This window comes from Bos grunniens, chromosome 24 (assembly GCF_055505025.1).
Source record: "Bos grunniens cultivar Pamir isolate PY7600 chromosome 24, Bosgru_T2T1.0, whole genome shotgun sequence".
NCBI lineage: Eukaryota > Metazoa > Chordata > Mammalia > Artiodactyla > Bovidae > Bos > Bos grunniens.
In genome coordinates, this window is record NC_141188.1 from 47,831,494 (window position 1) to 47,853,115 (window position 21,622).

At 48.9% G+C, this 21,622-nt stretch overlaps 1 protein-coding gene across 2 annotated transcripts in view; it reads right to left on the reverse strand.

The window, feature by feature from the left end:
- Nucleotides 1–21,622, reverse strand: part of LOXHD1 (lipoxygenase homology PLAT domains 1) — a 137,358-nt gene that overhangs the window by 63,214 nt on the left and 52,522 nt on the right. For both annotated transcript variants that reach the window (XM_086372372.1, XM_086372371.1), the window contains exons 11-17: nt 13,269–13,435; nt 12,220–12,324; nt 8,511–8,639; nt 7,350–7,514; nt 5,981–6,162; nt 1,305–1,421; nt 470–632 (exon numbers count right to left, since the gene is read on the reverse strand). In XM_086372372.1, coding sequence (XP_086228498.1) covers nt 470–632; nt 1,305–1,421; nt 5,981–6,162; nt 7,350–7,514; nt 8,511–8,639; nt 12,220–12,324; nt 13,269–13,435 — 1,028 coding nt within the window. The remainder of the gene's footprint in view (nt 1–469; nt 633–1,304; nt 1,422–5,980; nt 6,163–7,349; nt 7,515–8,510; nt 8,640–12,219; nt 12,325–13,268; nt 13,436–21,622) is intronic.

Genomic DNA, 21,622 nt, shown 5'->3' on the forward strand with positions numbered 1-21,622 from the left:
CCAGCCTCCTGAGAACAAACACCAGAGTTACAGTTCTGTACAAAGCCGGGAAGCTATCTGATTCACACTCGGTAGGGACAGCTGAATCCAGCAAGAGCAGAGAGGACCAAGTCCAGCGGATTAGTAGCCAAATAACTAAGCAAAGGGAGAGAACAAGGACCAGTTGAGTCCAGCCCCAGGAGAGCACATACGTGGATGTCGGATCACACTGTCAGACCAGGGGAGGATTTGAGCACGAGACTCAGGGTGAGGGCGCTGCAACTCTGAAGAACAGCCGTGCCATTTATTAGCTGAGTGAACTCTGGCAGCTTGTGTAACCTCTGTGAGCCTCAGTTGCCCTCTCTGTGGAGTGAAGGTAATTACAGACTCTGCCTCCGAGGTGCAAAGGCTCTGCCCCGCACAGGGCAAGTGTCCAACGAGGGACACTTCGTTCTGCTGATGGTGATGAGGGCGATCACCCCACACTTACTGTCCAGAGGCTCCTCCACTTCCTTGTAGACTTGCCTTAAAGACCCATCTCTCATGTATTTCTCGGTGAAGATGTCATAAGGGACCAGTTCTCGAATGGTCTTCTTGTCATCCTCCGAAGTGGCAAGCCATCGATCACAAGGGAAAGTCAAGGTCTCTGTACCCTGGGGTGAGGAGAAAGGAGGAAACTGAGCCCTTCATGTGGAAACTACCAACTTCAGTCATTCATCACCCATCTCAACACTCATGGGGACCAAGGCCAAGGATGATGGAGCCCCACTGATAATGCAAAAGCCCCAGGGGAGGCCCCAGCCCTGCCCCAATTCCAGCAGATCCAGCCTTACTTAAAGCACTTCCAAACCATGTCAGGGGGAGGCTCTGGAAGGTCGAATTCCCCAAGTCACTTGAAAATGGATACCCGAACCCCATCCCAGAGACTAAGACTCAGCTGGCAGTGAGGGGAGAGTCTGTATTTTAAACTTCTCCCTAGGTTTAGAATTCTGTGGTTTTAAGAATGCTTTCCAAGTTGTGTGGGTGGCTTTCTTTCTCTGAGTTGACCTTGAGTTGCAGGAAGGACACACTTGGTCACTCACTAGTAGCACGGCTTTGGGGGTGAGGAGCAGAGACACGGCTGTCCAGACCCTTTTTCTTGAAGGTTTTAAAAGATTGTGCCTTGGGCCTGCTTTAGCTCCTGCACTTGGCATGAACTGGCTGAATCTTCCTTAGATGATTTTATCTCAACTTAAAAAGGCTGCAGTTTCTTATAAGAAATCTGACTTGAATCTCTTCTGAAATGGGACAAAAGAAACCGCAGGATGGACCAGTCAGAAACTCACATCTTTATCTGGGAGGAGCCGGCGGATGTCCACGTGGGAGCAGTGCCAACCAGGATTCATGCCCGTATTATCATGGCCAATCCGAATTTTTTCAATGATTTCTCCCACATCTTCTAACTTGGGGAAGGAGAAAATACACCAGATGTTGATTGAACAGTCCAGGAAAGTACAACCTCAGCAAAACTCTGCCTCCCGAGGGCATCTACCTTAGAAACCCTTTGAACTTCCAGGGGTCACTTTCTCCCAGTCAGTCCCTCCTGTTTGGTCAAATCAGCCCCTGCTTTCCCTTCCTTACACATGCTGTGCTCACACCTCCCTTCGTCTCCCCAACTTAACATCAGCCTAGACTCCAGAACTCAGTTCACTCAAGCTCTGGGAGGCCATACCCCTTTTCATGGTGGAGCCCAGCCCCCAGTCTTCTGTTACTAGCAGAGGCTTGAGAGCTGAAGATGAGTTCTGGTTCTGCCCAAGCCCTGCCTTGCTAGTCTGACCTTCTCCTTGACCCCTCAGGGCTGCTTCCATCTCCAGCCACTCCTCTTCTGTGTCATTCAATTTCCAGTCCCTCCAGCCTGACATTTTCTTGCCACAGGGCCTTTGCATTAGCCCTCCCTGCCCCTTCCCTTTCTTCTTCTTTACCTAAACCAGTGTTTGCCCAACGTCATCATTCAGGTCTCAACTCAAGGATCATTTACTCAGGGAAAGCCCCTGATCACCTTGGTGGTTTAGTCACTAGGTCATGTCTGACTCTTGCGACCCCACGGACTGTAGCCCGCCAGGCTCCTCTATCCATGGGATTCTCCAGGCAAGAATACTGGAGTGGGTTGCCATTTCCTTCTCCAGGAAATCTTCCAGACCCAGGAATTGAACCCAGGTCTCCTGCACTGCAGGCAGATTCTTTCCCAACTGAGCTATAAGGACCTGATCACCTCAAAAAACTCAAATCTCTTCATGATAAGGTCTGACAGCATCCTATCACTCACACACACACACATACACACACCAGCACTTCTCACAGTCAGAAGTTTGCCTTTACTTGTGTGAAGCCTTCTTTTCCATCACTGAAAGTCATAAGGGCAGGCACCACGTCTGTTTTGCTCATCACGGCATCCCCAAAACCCAGAACAGAGCCCTTGACCTCTGTACTCAATACCTAATGGCAGAAAGGATAAAAGATTGCTTCCTCGTCTGTGAAACGTGTGTGACAAAGTCAGCTGGGTTCTCTCACACCTCAGCCACCAAGGAGTGCATGGAAGTCCCCTTGAATGAAAGAGTGATACGTGCAGGCATGAAGAGTCCCTGAAATTCAGGAGGTGCCATCTCTCATCTGTCCTGTCTGGACCCTGTGGGCACATGGTGCTGGAGAGGGACTCAGCCAGGAGTGACTGACTCCCAGATCCTTTCCTTAGAGCCTTCAAAAGAAGCAACAAGGTGGCCAGACACAAGGCAAGGCATCCACACGGTTGGCACCTGCCTCCTTGGCTCTCTCTGTCAGGCTGCCCTCCATCAGGCCCCACTCTAGGGCCTCTGGGAGCCTGTGGGCCTCTCCCAGTTCTCATGTGTCATGTTCTTCCCTGAAATGGAGCTGGATGTGTCAGTTCCCATCCTGCCTCATCCCTATGGGGATCTGGGCAATCACAGGTGGAAACAGACAAGGAAATCGGGGTAAAGGGAAAAGAGGGCAGGGAAACAAAGTAATACCCAGATGCCCTAGCTCATGGTTGGTCCACGGAACTCATGTCTTTGGCATTGACAGGTCGAGGTTAAGGAGGGTGTGCAGACTTGAGCTTCCTGGCAGCCCCTCTGAGGAGCTTTCTGCCTGGCCTGCTCCTTCAAGGACTCAGTGCTACAAGGAGATGGCAGTCAGCCCCAGGGTAGTTGAAGACTCCTGATGAGTGAATGGCATCTGAATGAGTGATTGAACCATTCACCAAATGTGGAGCCTCTATAAGCCTAGACAGATGTGACCTGGGAATGAACTGGAAGAGCTCCCAGCACTGCACACCCTCCACACACACACACACACACACCGTTGACAGCCACCGCCAAGCCCATCAGCACCACCTGAGAAATGTCCCCCTGCTCCCACCCACCTCCATCCTTCCCAGCTACAGCCCTACAAGCTGCATGATCTAGACAAGTTTCTTGACCTTCTAGGCCTTAACTGCCTCATCTATCAAATGGGGAGATTGCTCAGCCAAAGGCAGGGGCATGGGCAGGGCAACCCTTCAAGGGTTCATCTGGGTCTAAGATCACAGACGTGTTTCTTTTTGTCAGCAATTCTCTCCTTCCAAGTGACCAATATAGCACCACTTTGCTGGAGACGCCTTGAGTTAACAAACTCCCCAGCAGCCAGCTCACCCGTGCTTCATCAGAGACCTGGTGTCCCCTGCAAGCTCCTGGACTTTCTGAGTCATTAAACAGAGACCAGTGAATGCACGGGGCCTCACGCTTTCACAGCAGGAGAAACAGGAAGCTCCGGGCGAGATCGTGACTTACAGGATCTGCACTCAAGGACACTGAGCTGCCAGGCAGCTGTCAAAGGGGGACAATGACACCATCTGACTCTTGGAATGGTGATGAGGATTAAATGAGGTGATACATCCCAAGCGCCAAGAACAAGGCTGGCACATGGGGAATGCCCAGTAAATATTAGCCATTGTTATTTTCCCAGCAGATTTGGGTGTCTGAGGACGAGGCCACAGAGAGGGTGGGCTTGCTCGTGAGTCAGAGGCTGAGCAGAGCCAGAATCCAGGGTTATGGGCTCACTTACAGCCCAGCACTCCTCCTCTTGCCCGAAGATCAGTGGGAAAAGAGAAACGGAGAGACAGGGACACAAAGCAAGCTCATTTGTGTCTAAGCCCTCATACTCCCCCCAACACCCAGGTAGATTTGGAAAGAAAAAAAATTGCAACAAATTACTGGCAAATTATAGCTGCCTATTAGGCAGACTTCATTGATGAAACTTCCCGGAAGCCAAGGTGTGATCACACTCAGGCCTCTGACAGCATCCGGCTGGGATGACGCACGCACAAGGAGATCTCTGTGGGTGAGGTGCTGCTTCGTGTGCATAGATGAATCACCCTTGAATTCTCCTTGTTAAAAAATCTCCACCAAGGTGGCAACCTTCCCACAAGTGCCGACTGCTCCCGGAGAAGGTGGGGAGGGGAAAGGGAGTTTCCTGGGGCAGACACGACCCGAGGAAGCAAGATGGGGCTCTGTGCTTTGTCTCCCACCAGAAAATAAGGGGCACATCTCCCAAAGTCCCTACTACCTGGAGAGCCCAAGCCCTCACCCCTTGTCCTTCAGAGTCACCCCCTTTAAATCCTGTTCCATGGATCCTTAGCCAAGTTACATCCCTCTCCTATCCCGTCTTGTCAAACCTCAAGCCACTTGCTATGTTTCCTTCCATCTCTGGCCCTCAGCCATGATGTTCCCCTTGCTAGGAAGGCCTTCCCTCCTTGGTCCCTCATATGCTCACTTTCAGGTCTAGCTCAAAGCCACCACTTCCAGGGAGCCCTCTCTGGTCTCTGAACACCTACAGCACACTCAGCCAGCCCCACTGTTTGCCCTCATGGGCTAGTGGATGGCAGGGGCTAAGGGCACATATTCTAAGCCTCCAAGCGTTGAATCCTACTTCCACTATGCCTTGGCTGTGTGATTTAATGGAAGCTACTAAACTCTCTGTGCCTTGGTTTCCCCATACTTAAGCACAGATAATCACAGCGCAGAGTTGCTCTGAGGGCTAAGTAACCCTATGACAGGGCCTTCTTATCCCCAAGAGCAGCTATGATGATGGTCACCAGACTCTCTCCTTAGCCTTGTTGAGATCTGGGGTTCCCCAGTTGGACTACAAGCCCCTTGCAGGCATGGTCTGGGTCCTCTCCTTCCCTTGTCTCTTCCACCCCACCTGGCACAGAGTGGAGCTTACAAGGAGGCACGGGATGGGTGTACAGAATACCAGGTGTGGATGCGGTGACATACATCCGCAATAAGCATCGAACAGTGAAACTCTCAGGCCAGAGCCAAGTGGGAACCAAGGAATACATGGGATGCTCTCTTCCCTGCTGGCTCAGATGGTAAAGCATCTGCCCGCAATGCGGAAGACCTGGGTTCGATTCCTGGGTTGGGAAGATCCCCTGGAGAAGGAAATGGCAGTCTACTCCAGCACTCTTGCCTGGAAAATCCTATGGACGAAGGAGCCTGATAGGCTACAGTCCATGGGTTGCAGAGTTGGACATGACTAAGCGACTTCACTTTCACTATAGCTTGACAGATAAGCAGGAGACAATAATGTGATGAGGAAGTCTGGAAGCCAGCTCCCTCCATGGCTTTGCTGTTGGTAGCACTGGAGATAGCCCCAGTGGAACTGTGCCTCTAGTTTCCTTAAACCCTGTGCACTCATTGTCACCTTTGACTCAGACACTGGTCCCGGAGAGGGAAGGTCACTGTCCTCCTGGCTCCTCACATGCACTGAGGCTCAGAGAGATTGGATGAACTTCATCCAATGAGGTTCCAGTGAGAATGATGGTTCCAGTGAGAACCATCTCCCTCACTCACAACAGCCCATCAGATGAAAGGCACATGTCAGACTCTGGACAAGGGCTCCTTCTCCTTGCCTTCTGGTCCAGCCCGCACCCCTGTGCTGGCTCCCTTGGGAGCCTGTCAGATGCCGGTACCTCCATTATGAAGCGGGAGGCGGACTTCCTCTCAAAGAACAGCTTCTGCTCCCTCTTGTTGGTGCACAGGTACTTCTGCTGGGTGCACACGGCGTCGCAGCCATAGATGACGATGAAGATGTTGGCGTCTGTCCCAGCGGCAAAGACATCACTAGTGTAGAGGGTGATCTCATAAGGGACAACTGGGGAGGGGACAGAAGGCAAAGTCAGAGGGGGGGTGAAAACAGGAAACAAATACAGGCAGGTCAAGTTCTTCATCAGCACCACCGCTCTGGATCTGTCCCTTCACTAGGAGCTGCTACCCAGGGGCCTGAACCTTCATGTGGTTGCCTAGCAACCCAGGGTGGAGGGAGGTATCCCGACATGCCTTGGGCCCATCGAAAACCCCTGTCACCTCAGACTAGGGTCTCCGTGCCTCTCCCATTACAGAGCTAGTACAACAGATTGGGTGAAAGCACAGGCTCTATCTAGCCTGACTGTGCGACCTGTGCAAGTCACCTAGGAGCCTTGGTTTCCTCATTTGTTACAGCATCCTCAAAGCAGTCCATGGCTGTAGACATCCTATACACAGGAGCATTATGTTTCAGGGGACAGCCACCAATCAGATCGGCCGGTCTACAGTGGTGAGAGCCCTTTCTCTTCTCTTCTCACCCCTTCTACTACTCACTCACTGGCTCCACACTGGCCTGCCCCTCCCCGGCAATAGACTTTCAGATGATGACAGAGGAAGCAACATGTCAAAAATTCACCTAATTGTTCCATTTTCTCCTTTTCTTTAGCTGGTAAAGGAATTACATTTTGCTTCTTTTCAAGTTCTTCCCCCCCCCCCCCCCAGTCAAGATAAAATCTTATAACAGTGATTTCTTTGGTGTGTTAATGACTGGAATGAGGACTGATTAAGGGGTTGATAATGACCCTTCATTGTTAGACTGTGGAGAAGGAAATGGCAACCCAGTCCAGTACTTTTGCCTGGGAAATCCCACGGACAGAGGAGACTGGCAGGCTACAGTCCATGGGCTTGCAAAGAGTCAGACATGACTGAGCAACAACAACAACAAATGTTAGACCTTATCTTTTCTCCTTTTTGGGTCTTACAACCACCCTGCACTATTATCTCTATTTTGGAGACAGGGAAACTGAACTCCAGAGAAGTCAGGCTCTTTGCCTGATGTCATCAGCTAGTTTGGAGTAGAAATACATCCCGTATTTCCTTTCCTTGGGTCTAGAGTTCTGTCCACAGCCAGCACAGGGCCCGTGGAATTTCCAAGTTGGGCCTGGCCAAGGGTCAAGCACGGATGAGGGACTGGGAGTTGGTGGGCGGCTGAGGAGGTCTAGGAGGAGGCCCAGGCTTTCCCTGCAGGACTCCTACATGGTGTGTACCGCCTTGTCTGAAGCTCCGCGTGGAAAAGGTCCCTGACGATGGTGCCGTCATCTTCATTCTTGGCCAACCAGCGGCCACAGGGGAACGTCATGCACTTGCCAAGGGATGGGGCGTCCACCTCTACCCAGTCTACAAACCAGCCTGGAGCCTTGCCTGGAGGGAAGGAGACACAGAACCCCTCAAGGACCTCTACACAGATGGCTTTCTGTGCACAACTTCAGGACTCCAAGCATCCTTCCTTAGTCAAAGGCTGGTGCCTATGGTTCCACCGTGGACTCATCATTGCTTCTGCTTACAGCAGTGTGGACTGATTCCTGTGTACCCTACCGGATCCTACTCTGGGCTGCTGTCAGTGAAATGAACAGAAGGGAAGGGATATGGAGAAGAGATGACGGGAGGCAGAGTCTGAGGGGAGGGAAGCAAAGAACCGTCCAGGGTGGAAGGTATTCCCAAAAGGGAACCCAGATGCCAGAGAGAGCCTGTGTTAACAAGGGCTCCATATTTTCATCTAGTGGCAGGGCGACATGCTGGGCTCCCTGGCCTCAGTTTATGATTCATGAAGGGAAGGGAAACAAGTGAAGGATCTATGCTCCTCCCTGGGAAAATGAGTGCTCAGGTTTAAAGAAAGAAATGGAAGCCGGGCAGAGACCTTGTCCCTCAGTCCCAGAAGCAAGGAGAAAGGCCTCCTTCCTCAGGCTCACAAGATATGGTTTGAAGACCAAAAAAAAATGAGTCCTGCTTTAGTGAGAGAGAACAAACTTGGGCACAATATTAGGGGCTTCTGGGAAGAACTGGCTTCATCCGTGGTTCTAAGTGGAGCCCCCAGACCAACAGCCTCAGCATCACCTGTGAAATATAAAATCTCTTGAGTCCCATCCCAGACCTACTGAGTCAAAAACTGGCTGCACACTGAAATTTCTGACTGTGGGGTTTGGGGAGAAAGCTTTAAAAAATCACTGGTGTCCGGGCCCTACCCTGATCAATTAGACCAGAATCTCTGTGTGCAGCCATGAAGGGACTGAGGGAGCTGTGTCATCACGGAAAGCAGATGACATCCAAGCCTACCCTAGATTCTTTCCTAGGCACCCATGGGGGCCTGCCCATGGTCCTCATGTTCTCAGCCAGGAACAGAAGGGAGGGAAGCCAGACCTGTGTTGTCATGACCGATTCTGACTTTCCACAGCTCTCCCAGGTCCAGGGTCTCCACGGTGAAGATTTCGATGCTATCCCTCTCAAACTTGTCGCTGTTGGCCTTGGAGGATTTCAGGAGGGTCATTCCTGCAACCAAATGACCCCAGCATGACTGGCTAGGCCTGAGGCCTTCAAACTTAGTCTGACTACCCCTCTTAGTCTCTTCTCCTAATGAGCAAATTTCTGAACTTCTATCAAATTTAGACTATACAGTTACTATCTGTGGGGCATTTTTGGTATTTTGTGTGTGTGTGTGTGTGTGTGTGTCCTTGTATGGAGCTTTGCAATAACTCTTTGACATACGTATTTTTATTTCCTGCTTTGCTAAAGAAAAGGAGACACACCCACAAATTAAGGGCCTTATCCAAGATCACCTGGGAGAAAGCGGTGGGGCCCTAAGACACAGCCCTCAGGTTTCTCCACGTAGGGAGGGAGCCACCTTCACATGTTCCCTGCATTGAGGAAACAGGGGCTCCCCTGCAGGATGGGGCATGTGCCAATTCTCTGGAGACTCTTCTCTGGATGACAGAAGGAGGACTGGATTCCAGCGCCCCTCACCAGCCACCTCACATACAGGCTCTGTCCTAGGGCTCTGACTGCGGTGTCGATCGGAAATTTAAGGTGGTCCCAGGGTCATCACCATCCCCTCCTGCCTCATTCTTCAAGTCTCCTTATCCCTGTAAGTCCTGCCTCATGTAGGAAGTCTTTTGATAATCATAGACTTACTGCAGATGATTTAAGTGCACAGAGTCAGACAGACCTTGGTTATTGTCTGGGTGGCCTTGGGCAAATTACTTAATTCTCTGAGATCTGGTTTCCTCAAATGTCAAAAGGGGTGGCTTTGGTGCCTTCCCCATAGAGGAGTTGTGACTATTTAATATGATGACTGTTGAGTGTTGAAGAATGTGCCAAACACATAGAAATCCCTTGGCAAATAAAAGCACTCTGTTAGGCCCCCTCAATTTCATTGACTATGGTTCAGTAACTATTGCAATGACATACATTTGTAAGTTTCAACCTGATTCACTCATTATATTTGCATTATTTAACCTATTAAATAATAATATTAATAATAAATGCTTTATTGTCATTTTGTCTCAAATATTTTACACATTCAATTTCATTAAATCCACAACTCTATGAGATATCTACTAGTTTAATCTCCATTTTACAAAAGTGCGTGTGTGTGCTCAGTCATATTAACTCTTTGTGACCCCATGGACTGTACCCCTCCAGGCTCCTTTGTCCATGAAATTTTCCAGGCCAGAATTCTGTGTTGGGTTGCCATTTCCCACTCCAGGGAATTTTCCCAACCCAGGGATCAAGCCCTTGTCTCTTATGCCTCCTGCACTGACAGGCAGATTGTTTACCAACTGCGCTATCAGAATACGCTACAAATGGGGGAAACTAAAGCAAAGAGAGGTTAAGCCCCTTTCCCGAGGTCACACAGCTACTAAGCGGTATAGGAGAAATTTAAACCAATTAGTCAAGCTCGAGTACACACGACTGAATTAGAATATGAGCATCTCAAAGTTGGTGATTACCAAGTCAGGGATCGCCCCTTCATTCTTCAGCAATGCTTAGAATAGAGCTTTAGGAGTAATGAGAAAATATGTGATGACTATGTATTTGAGGAACTGGTTCTTCTCTGAACTCAGAATGGCTAGACAGGTGGCCCAAGTGGATGCTGACTCCGGCGCATATGCCACCTTCTGTGATGGCCTTGACAGAGGCTCCAGAATGACCCCAAGATTCCCTGAGCATCTCATATCAAGAGTACCATGGAACCCACTGGCTGAATCTTATTGGAGGCTGGGAAGAGCCACCATTTCCCAGGTTGTTATTGAGATAGAGTTAGAGCTACCTCTGCATTCAGAATAGAAGGAAAAAGCTGGCAAAAGACACAGAGCAGAGACCTCTCACTGTGTGGACTCAGGAGCTTCTTCACTGTAGTTTTGAAAGGCCACCACAGTGACGCCTCAAAGAAGGGTGCAGGAAATGGTTAAACAAAACAAAACAAAACCACCTTTCAGGAAGGCTGGACAAAGACTTGGGCGCCATTGCCTGGGGAGAGGATGCTGAAGGGAAGATGATTTTCACAGCTTCCAAACACTTGTAGGGGGTAGAGGCAGCAATGAGGGCTGAGAGAGGACTTAGAAGGATTTTAAAAGAATTTTAAAAGAACATTTAAAAGAACAAGGAATTGCCTTTCTCTCTTGGAGTCAGTCGCATGTAATCTTTCAAGAGTCAGAGGCACGCAAGTGTACAAAATAGAGACAGGAAAACCTCTCCAATAAATGGTGCAGGGCAAATGGATGTCTACAGGCGAAATAATTCATTTGGACCCTTCTCTCACATCATACACAAAAATCAGCTCAAAATGAATTACAGATTTAAATATAAGACCTGAAACTGTAAAACGCTTAGAAAAAAAAAACATAAGGAAAACACTTGATGACATTGGTCTTGGTAATGAGTTCATGAATATGACACCCAAAACACAGGCAACAAAAACCAAAATTAGCAAGTGGGATTACATTAAACTAGAAGCACAGCAAAAGAAACCGAATTCTGTAGAATGGGAAGCATATTTGCAAATCATTTACCTATAAGGGGTTAATCACCAACATATATAAAGAAATATATGACTCAATAATAAAGAAAATCTAACAACTCAATTAAAAATGGGCTAAAGACTTAAATGGACCTTTCTCCAGAGAAGACATAAAAATGGCCAATAATATATGAAAAAAGTATTCATTGTCACTAATTATGAGGGAAATGCAAATCAAAACTACAATGAGATACCATCTCATACCTGTCAGGAGGTCACTATCAAAAAAAACAAAAGACAACAAGTGTTAGTGAGGATGTAGAGAAATTGGAATCCTTACACACAGTGGGTGGAAGTCCAAAATGATGCAGTTGCTCTGGAAAATAGTATGAAAGTTCTTCAAAAAGTTGAAAATATAACTACCATAAGAACCTGCCATCTCACTTCTGGGTATATATCCAAAAGAATGAAATCAGGTCCTTGAAAAGATATTAGTACTCCTATGTTTGCTGCAGCATTACTCAGAATAGCTAAGACATGGAATAAAAATCCTAAATGTCCATTGACAGATGAATGGATGGAGAAGATATGGTATATACATACAATGGAATATTACTCAGCCTTGTAAATGGAGATTCTTTGATATGCAACAATGTGGATGGTTCTTGAGGATATTATGCTAAGTGAGATAAGCCAGGCACAGAAAGACTAATACAGCATGACTCCACTGAAATGAGGTATCAAGGTCAAATTCATAAAATCAAAGACTGGATTGGTGGTTACCAGGAGCAAAGCGTAGGAGGAAATAGGGAGTTATTAATCATCAGGCATAAAGTTTCAGTTTAGTAAGATGAACCACCTCTAAAGATCTGTTGTACACCATGAACCAACAGTCAACAATAATGTTTATATGTTTAAAATTTGGTAGGAAAACAGATTGCATGTTAAGTGTTCTTCCCACAATACAATAAAACAGTAAAGAAAATTTTAAAAATGATTTCCTAAAAAAGAAAGTGAGAGACATGACCGGGATATCTCTGGAAAGTTCCACTGTCTCCTCCAGTCTCCCTCAAGAGGAACATGGGTGAATGGGGCCTTGCATTGCTCTCTTACCAGTGTCATCTTGAGTGCCAAAGAGTGTGATGAAGACATTGGCATCGGTGCCAGCATTCTTCTTGTCCCCAGTCTTTATGGTCACTGAAAATGTGGTAGATTTATCTGCAGGAGAAGAGTGTGGAGAAGTGAGTGGTAGACTGCACCTCCCATGAAGGGAGGAGGGAGATAACGTATTGAGCACGTTTCTCTGCTTCGGTTGACTGTTTCTATGAGTCACTTTCCTTGCAGTATGTGTTGTTCTGTAGTTGCCTTTAGTCTGGAAACTTCCAGAAGGCAGAGATGAGACTCCCCACCCCTACTGCCAGCTCACACAGGAAACCCTCAGTCAGTAGAGTTGTAGGATGCTCGAGGAAGACTTGGGGTGACTGTGGGGTTCAAAGGCTCATCAGCCAGGAACCCTGGTCTGACTCCTCCAGATTGGGAAGTTTTAAGGATGCGAATTTCAAGGAAGGGAGCACAAGCATCCCAGCACTCTTGAAAGTTCATTCTTCCCCTTGACAAAAATATTCGTATTGGGAGTCTATAACGAGCCGGGAGGGGAGGTTGCAAGACTAAGTCAAAGGAAAGGAAAGTCGTTCCATCGTGTCCAACTCTTTGCGACCCCATGGACTGTAGCCTACCAGGCTCCTCTGTCCATGGGATTTCCAGGAAATAGTACTGGAGTGGATTGCCATTTCCTTCTTTAGGGGATCTTCCTGACCCAGGGATCGAACCCATGTCCCCTGCATTGTAGACAGAGGCTTTACCATCTGAGCCACCAGGGAAGTCTAAGTCAAAACCAACTGTAACTATTCTGTTCTATTTCATTCCATTCCTGACAATAACTCCATGCTAAGCCATGTACTTTACAGCCAGCTATATGCTAGACATGTGAGAACATGCCCCTGTCACCTTCCCATTCTTGCCACGGAAGACTGAGAGGGCAGCACAGACAGATTCCCAGAAAAGGAAGTGTTCGGAGTCCAGAGTGGAGAGGAAGATGGAGACCTAGTTGGGGAAAGACAGAGGAGATGGGTGCTGGAGGGAAGAAATCAGCTCTAGGAAACCTTTCTGCTCCAGGGCCAGGTTGTCGAGGGGGGCGTTGTCACCACCTCCCCCGCCCTCCTCCATGCTTGGTGGCAGCACATAGGACTCGTCCACTGGCAACAGCTCCCTGGACAGCTGGCCATCGTCCTCCTCCACAGCCAGCCAGCGTTGGCACGGGAAGTAGTACCTGTGCAGGAGGGGAATGGGGAAAGTTTGGGAATGTGTCTTTGAGAAGGTCTCATGAAACAGCAGTCATGGCTGAGACATAAGAGGCCCTCATGGGACCCAAATGCTCCCCTGTCTGCCCCCACCCCCCAGCATTGCCCTCCCATCCTACCTAAGAATCACCCCACTAGTTCCTTGCTTGGTGGTGGTTTAGCCGCTAAGTCGAGTCTGACTTTTGTGACCCCATGGACTGTAGCCTGCCCAGCTCCTCTGTCTATGGGATTTCCCAGGCAAGAATACCGAAGTGGGTTGCCGTTTCCTACTCCAGGGGATCTTCCCGACCCAGGGATCAAACTCAGCTCTCATGCTTTGCAGGCAGATTCTTTACCAACTAAGCTACAAGGGAATCCAGTTTGCCTGGAAGTCTACACTTGCCCGGAGTAGACAACAAATATGGGATGTGGTTTCCATACACCCCATGGAAAAAGGCTGTGCCTGGAATCAGGGTCACATAGGAGGAATGTAGAGAAGGAGGGGTTTCTGGGGATTGTTCTGGCCTTTTCTAGAATCAATCTATTAGCCAGAGCTACTTTGGCAGAGAATATTGTACATAGGAGGTCCTTCATACCTAAAGGATTGTAATGGAATGACCCACTTAAGCTTCTGAAAGATACAAAGAATATGACCTTTAAGGACCTGGCACAGCAGACAGCGGACACCACCCAGGGAAGGGAGGTCCAAGTTAGACTCCTCAGCAGAGAAGCTGAACCCAGTGCAAGGGAGGAGCCGGGATGGAAGGGAAGGCAGGACAAGGGCTGGGAGAAGCAGCAGAGAGTGGGCACTAAGGACTCGCCTCTAGAGCCCGACTGGGTTTGAATCCTGGCTCTGCCACCTACAGTCCTTTGAGACTGAACAAGTTTCTTTACAGCTCTTTCTGTGAGAGTTGCCAGATTTAGCCTGCAGAATCACAGGACTCCCAGTTAAATTGGAATTTTAGATGAGCAAGGAATAATATTTGGGACACACTTATACTAAAATATTATTCTTTGCTTATCTGACTTTCAAATTTAAGTGGCCATTCTACATTTTATCTAGCAACCCTCTATAGAATGAGGATAATGTTGCCTATTTCAAAGGCAGTGGTGAGAATTACAGGAGTAAAACATTTTTAAGTGCTTAAATTTCCTGGCTCTCGGTACATTCTTGGTTAAAAATTCGCTAATACTTTGATAGTGATGATGATGATGATGGTGATGGTGATACTTCCTTTCTTTGTCTTCAGCCCAAGCCTGGGATTTCTGGAGGCTGTGGGCTGGACAGTTCACCATCGGGCCCCTGGGCTCCCAGAACAACTCAGAGGGTTTGGGGACAGACTATCTCTAAGTTGGGGCTGCTGCACACCATCCCTACCACGGTCCAGGTGCATAAGATGCATTCAGAGACAGGTCAAAGTCTGGAGAGGCTGGAAACAGCGTAGACCGGGGGTCTCATCCCTTTCTGAGCCCCACACCCTCCTACAGTCCTTACTGCCTCCCTACAGCGTGTGAGAGGAGCAGGCCAGGGGCATGGAGGTGCAACTGTGCATCGAAAGTGAAAGTGAAAGTCACTCAGTCGTGTCCAGCTCTTTGGGACCCCATGGACTAAACAGTCCATGGAACTTTCCAGGCCAGAATACTGGAGTGGGTAGCCATTCTGTTCTCCAGGGGATCCTCCCAACCCAGGGATTGAACCCAGATCTCCCCCATTGCAGGCAGATTCTTTACCAGCTGAGCCACCAGGGAAGCCCAAGAATACTGGAATGGGTAGCCTATCCCTTCTCCAGAGGATCTTCCTCACTCAGGAATCGAACGAGGGTCTCCTGCATTGCAGGTGGATTCTTTACCAACTGAGCTATCAGGGAAGACCCCCGTAGCTGTGCATCAGGGGACATGGATTTAAACGGTGGGAGGAGCTCAGCCTTCAGAGAGACAAACTAGATTGCTTTGAAATTAGTGTTTAAGTGAAAAATGCATATTGCTCCACTTTTCAGCCTTTTAAATGTATGAATGGAAAAGTTAATTTTTTCTTCAACCAAATAATTTATGAATAATAGGCTTTAGTTCTAAATTATGGCCAATTAAGGGAGAGAGACAGAAATAAAGAAAAGAGTGGGGTTGGGGCTGCGGAGGAGTAATGAGAGTGTGGGAGGCTGGAGGAGGACAGAGACAGGAGACAGAGGCATAAGGAGCTGGAGAGACTTATACTAGGAGACAGAACAGTTAGCAAGACAGAAAGGGGCGGGCGCAAGCCCTCCCACATCCGCGAAGAGCGCATGCGCAAGGCCTCAGCCTCAGCGCCTGTCTTCTGGGCGCGTCACCCGTGCTGTCCTTGAGATACCTGCTCGGGGAAGTTGGAGGTCCTCAGCACGCCCACTGCGGTAGCATCGCGGGCCCCGAGCCTCCGGATCCCGCTCCCTGGGGGGAGAACCGGAGCCAGAGGCCGGACGGGCCTGAGTGCCGGGCATTTAGCCTCCAGTCCCAATGATGCCAACAAGCACCCACAGGAGGTCTAGCGGAGGACTGGACCTCTGGGCCAGTGTTCTCCCCTTCCTCCCACAGGAGGAATAAATCCTGCTCCAAGAGGCCTGGGGAGGGCACTAGGTGGCTGTTTTTCAGGAGTGAAGGAGAAGAAAGGCATGCAGGTGTTCTGGCATGGTACCCCCCACTCCAGCCAGGGCAATGGAAGGAAGAGGCAGAGCTGGGGTCAGCAGGAGGTTTAAAGTGAGCATGGAAGCAAAGCTCAGGGCCCCTAAAAGGTTGGGTTTCACTTGAAAGTAAAACTGGAATGCGAGGATTACACACTGTAAAATGTATTTAATGCATGGCCTTTCCTATTTTGTGAGTAAAGGCTGAAGCTCATCAGATATGCCCACTGGTGTTACAGGAAGAGCACAGTGACAAGAGTGGGTCTGGGGCTCGGGGACTCTGGGTTTGTGCCTCTGGTCTTCTCCTAACATGCCGCATGGTCTCTGCACCCCAAGTTCCATCACATTAAGGCTGCATGAAATCATTGTCAGGTCTTTTCTGTCTCAACATTCTGTGACTCTCACACCACCCCCCGCCCCAAATCCTGGAGGAGTGAGGGGTTTTGGAGAATATCTTCCTGTTAGGTGAAACTTACGGGGAAAAATAATTCAAACTTTTTGATCAACCCTCGCTGGAAAGCCCACCCAACACATTTGCCACTTGTAATGGAATTCAAGAATAACATCTGTCTTTCACGATTCAGGGTCTTATGAGACCCCCATCAATAAGAACAGGAATCTATGTCTTAGGGCTCAAAACAGGTGGAAAAAGGCTATCTGATCGAGTGTGGACAGAGCTCAGAACACTAAATACATTCCTAACTTCTGTGGCATTTGCTTCTTCCTCTCTGAAGTTGAGTGATTTGACTTTATTGCAGATCTGTATAAAAAGATAGCTAAAGTATTAAAGGAGGAAGGAAGATGTGGCAAACCTCATTTAGTCAACAAGGAAGGGGGCGAGGAAGCAGCAGAGAGAAGGACTTAACAAAGACGGGCTAATTCAAGACAACACACTCCCAAACGTCTGCCCATTTCTGTTACGTATTCAGAAGCTAAAACATCAGAGATTCATAGCTTTAGAGGTGAGGAGGACTTTGAATTTTTAAGTCCTTGCTAATGTACTTGGAATCTCTGGGCTATAAGGGGTCTTTAAGAGCCAGTGCACAATTTGTCACATCTCCTTCCACTATAAGGAAGAGCATGGAAACATACACTGAGGAAAAGCCTCCATCAGCCAGGATGTCCGAGAGATCACAGTGATTCTCAATATATACGCCCCTGATCCCTTCCCCCCGAGACCTGTGTTATGAGTAAGAACTAAGCTTCCATTGTGTGAGGCCACTGACATTTTAGGGCTACTTGTTATCTAGCAGAACTTAGCCTATTCTGACTGATACAACTTGGGATACCACATGGACATGATTGTCAAATAAATGGTCACTGAAGTGATGTGAAAGGAAGAGGTTGCCCAGGAGCATGTATTTAAAGTGTCTCTGCCAGAAGTCAGGCAAATCGAACACCCCACGAGCTCAGAGTCTCCTCGCCCCCTGCCGTCCACAGTCCCTGGCATACATGGGCACCACAGGATCAATGGAATCAAAAGGCATCATGCCCTCTTCAGGTGAAATGTTCTTAATTCCCCCTTCAGAATTCCTGCCACAACTCCTAGATTTCTTAATCAGCCACTATTCTTTTCTTGAAGATGCATTTTCTCTTTTCCATCAGCCCCCTTAGAATGTGGTGCCTGACGTCACCCCAAGGCTCCAGGAACTGTCTAAGCAGAGCCGGTGAGAGGAGAGGATCGGCTCTCCTCATTCCAAGTGTGATGGGACTGTCAACGTGAACATCAACCTGACACTTCTGAAATGTTTTTTTCCAAAGAAGCCAGTGGTGGAGCCTCCCAGGCTAGAGTCCCCAAACTGTCTCACCTTCACAGTTTTCTCCCTGCCCGAGGGACTAGCAGCCTCCTTATATGAGAGGATGTGAGTCTGTGGGTAGAGCCCCAGTCAACCCATGGGAGACCTCAGACCCCAGGACAACGCACTCAGCACCATTCACAGCTGCAAACCACCATTAAAAAGACTTTCCACATCATTCGTTCATGGACCCTGACAGCTTGAGACTCCTCTAAAAGACCTCAAGCACTCTCTATTTGGAAAATAATTATTCTTTTTTTTTTTCTTGCAATTGAGTTGCAGATCAGTAAATCTTCGGCCCCCACTTCCCCCAGTCCCTTCCTCCTGGGGTTTCAAGCTCAGACTCAGCTGCCCTCCAGAGCAACTGTCTCAGAGGCCAGAAGGGCTCCAAGGGGTCCTGCTGAGGCTCCACTGAATCTGTCCAGCTTTGGACATCAGACCCCTGGGGCCACTGTGGCTCTGTCTGGGTGACCTCACGGCGGCGGCAGGGGCTCTGAGCATCACACCGTCTTGAGCCTTTCTGCTCAGACAGCATCTCCCGAGGGGGCCTGACAGCAGCTGACATCTCCCTGTTCCTTCCCCCCATCTCCCATGCTCAGCTCCAGCAGGGTGCCCATGAAATGCAGCCAGCCAGGAGCCTGGATGTGTTCTCAGCATGGCTTTGGAGCACCTTCAGCCTGTCTTGCCACCCTCTCCATTATTCTTTTCCTGTTTCCTATCCTCCATGATCCTCATGCCCAAGAAAAACACAGTGACCCACTGCATCCTGAATGTGCCCCCTGGCTCTCCACCTCTGTGCCACCTGAATCACATTTTCCAACCACTTTTAATGCTCTCGTTTCAAGCACTCAAACATCCAAGAGCTGCCTGTTCACAAAGGCACATCTCGATGCCACCTTGGATAAAAGAGCAGCCTGATAACCTGCCATCACACCCTCCGCCTGGTCCCCTCAATGTTCTAGGTTACCGTGCGGAGACCACCAGCACCTGCTTGCCCTGCAGTCCCTGTGGTCTCCCTGCCTCCCTGGCTGTCAGCTCCTCAACCACCCTGCACTTCTCCTGCCCCATTTCCTAGCTGTCTGGCCACTTTTAGATGTTGACTCACTGGAACCTTCCTACTCAGGGAAAGAACGGATACTGCCTTTTACTGGGTGTTGGGCCCCCTGACACACAGTACCTCACTTAGTCCTCGCAATGATTTTGTGAAAGAGTTTCTTTATGCCCATTGTATGGGCGGAAGAACTGAGACTTGAGAGGTGACTGCCCAGGCCACACAGGCAAAGAGTGGAAGAGAAAGGAATTGAACCTGAACTACCTCCCATCATAGGTTTCTGCTCTTCAAAGGTGGTGTCTGAGCCAGTTGTTCAGCTGGCAGCACTTAGCACGGCTTGTGTTCGTTGAATTAATGAATGAATCAACACATCAAGCATAGTTTTATTTATTAGTTGACTTAATAAGTATCTATGGTATGCCTATTACGTGCTGGGCACTCTTCTAGGGACTGGGTGGTGAGGGGGCAGACACAGCAGTGAGCAAAACAGATGAAGTTATTTCCTCATTCAGGGGACCTCATATTCTACGTCGGGGAGAGGAAGAATGGCTACATGGAGCAGTGTATTGTAAGTCAGTGATGTGGGGGAAGTAAATTGAGGAGGAGGAATAAAAGGTCCAGGGCTGGGACTGGGGCCTCGCTGAGCCGGTGGGACCTAAGCAGAGACCTACCTAGACAAAGGATGAGCGAGCCATTGGGGCAGGAGTGCTAGCGGGAGGGGGCAGCACACGCGAAGGCCCTGAGGTGGGACCACGTCTGCTGGCTTCAAGGAACAGCAAGGAGTGAGCCAAAGGGGTGGGACCGGCCACTGGAAGTGCTCTCGCTCTTACTCTGACAGACCCGGGAGCCTCTGTGCAGTGTGAGCAGAGAAGGCACGTGGCCTGGGGGTCTGGACAGCTGCAGACACGGGCAGGGCCTGGGTGAGGCGGAGGGGCCAGCCAGGAGGCTTTGACCAGGAGGTGCTGAAGATGGGGAGGGGCGTCTGACAGCTTTTCTGACAGAAAGGGCAATGGAGGGAGGGGTGGGGGGCGGCAGAGAGGCGTTACAGGCACCCAGTCTGCAACGAGATGAGTGACTGGGACAGCTCAGTGTGCGTTCACCCTTCTGGCCGCAAAGGTCTTATTCCTGAGCTAACAAAGGTCATGGAAGGTTGTGGCGCTGTTGAGAAGACAGTGCCTCTCCGAGAGAGAGGATCCTTGCTCTCATTCTGCTTCCAACGGATGGCCATGGTTTTACATCTCTCTCCCAGGGTAGGCTTTGCTCAGAGTCACTCTCTGCTTGCCCATGGCTGGAGCCAGCTGAGCACAGAGCCCTTACTGCTGCTTCAATACCAACGAAACAAAGTAAAGAAACCATGCAACACCAACAAGGAAGGATGGCAGGGGAAGAGGAGGAGACGAGCAGAGTGAGGAGTGGAGGAAGGAAAAAGAAAGGGCAGGGAAAAGGAAAGAGGAGTAATGAGAAGGGTCCAGTCGCAAGAGTGATAAAGATATAAGACACTTGAGCAAATGTAACAGGAACGTGTAGCCTGTGTGAAGCAAGTGTAGAAAATGGCCTGACTGAGATACTCAAGGAGTGCCTGGAGAGATAGAAATGTGTGCCTGGGGGAGCACTTCATGGTCTAAATGTGCAGTTCTCTGCACATACATTTAACAGCAAAATGATCAAAATTCCAACAGGGTTTTTAAAAAGTCACCCAATGTCTTAATTTGAAAAGGTAAGAACAGCTAATATCCTTCATAATGAAAGAAGACAAGTATGGACAGAAATTAAAACAGATTATAGAGCTGCAATAATTTTCAAGTATGTTGGGCTGGCCCAGAGATGCCAAATCAACCGAACAGAGGTCACCGACCCTAACCAGGCTGCATGGGATGTTCACAGTTTGTCCCTGTCCTTACATTTTTTTGGAGCACTTTATCTTTGTCAAGATTAAATGCTTTATTTAGATTTTGAGACCATCTTGAGATATAAGTTGGGCTATTAACTTTAAACCCATTTATCAGAAGAGCAAATGAAAGCTCATGAAGATGGAGTTTGGGATTGACATGTACACACTATTATATTTAAAATAGATAACCAATAAGGAGCTACCATATAGCACAGGAAACTCAGTCTACTAACCTGAACGGGAAAAGAATTTGAAAAAGAATGGATAGTTGTATGGGTATAACTGAATCACTTTGCTGAACACCTGTAATGAATACATCATTGTTAATCAACTATACGGCAATATAAAATAAAAAGTTTTTATAAAGATGTTGTAGTAACTTGTCCAGGGTGACCTGGTGAGTTTCTGGCAGAGCACCTACCCCAGGGGAGGACCCTGGTTCCCAGTGTGGGCTTGTCCCACAGCCCTTCTCTGCAATCACAGGGTCCTCATGTGGCCTCATAGAAATCCATGACACTGGGCTGTATGTGAGCTGTCCCTCAGTGCCCCCTTCTGGAGTAATCCCTTGGGCTGGGGGGACAGGGTTGAGGTGGAAGATGGGGTGACCTCCATCAACCCCTACCTTGCACAGAGGGAGGAATGTTTCAAGAGACACCAGGCTGTGGGCCAAGATGTTGTTTGATCCAAACATTTATTTCTTAAGTGCCCTCGACATTCTGGGCACTGGCAGGCCCTCAGCAGCTCCACAAACCTCTCCAGATCTTGCCCGCTTCCCTCTCCGCCCACCT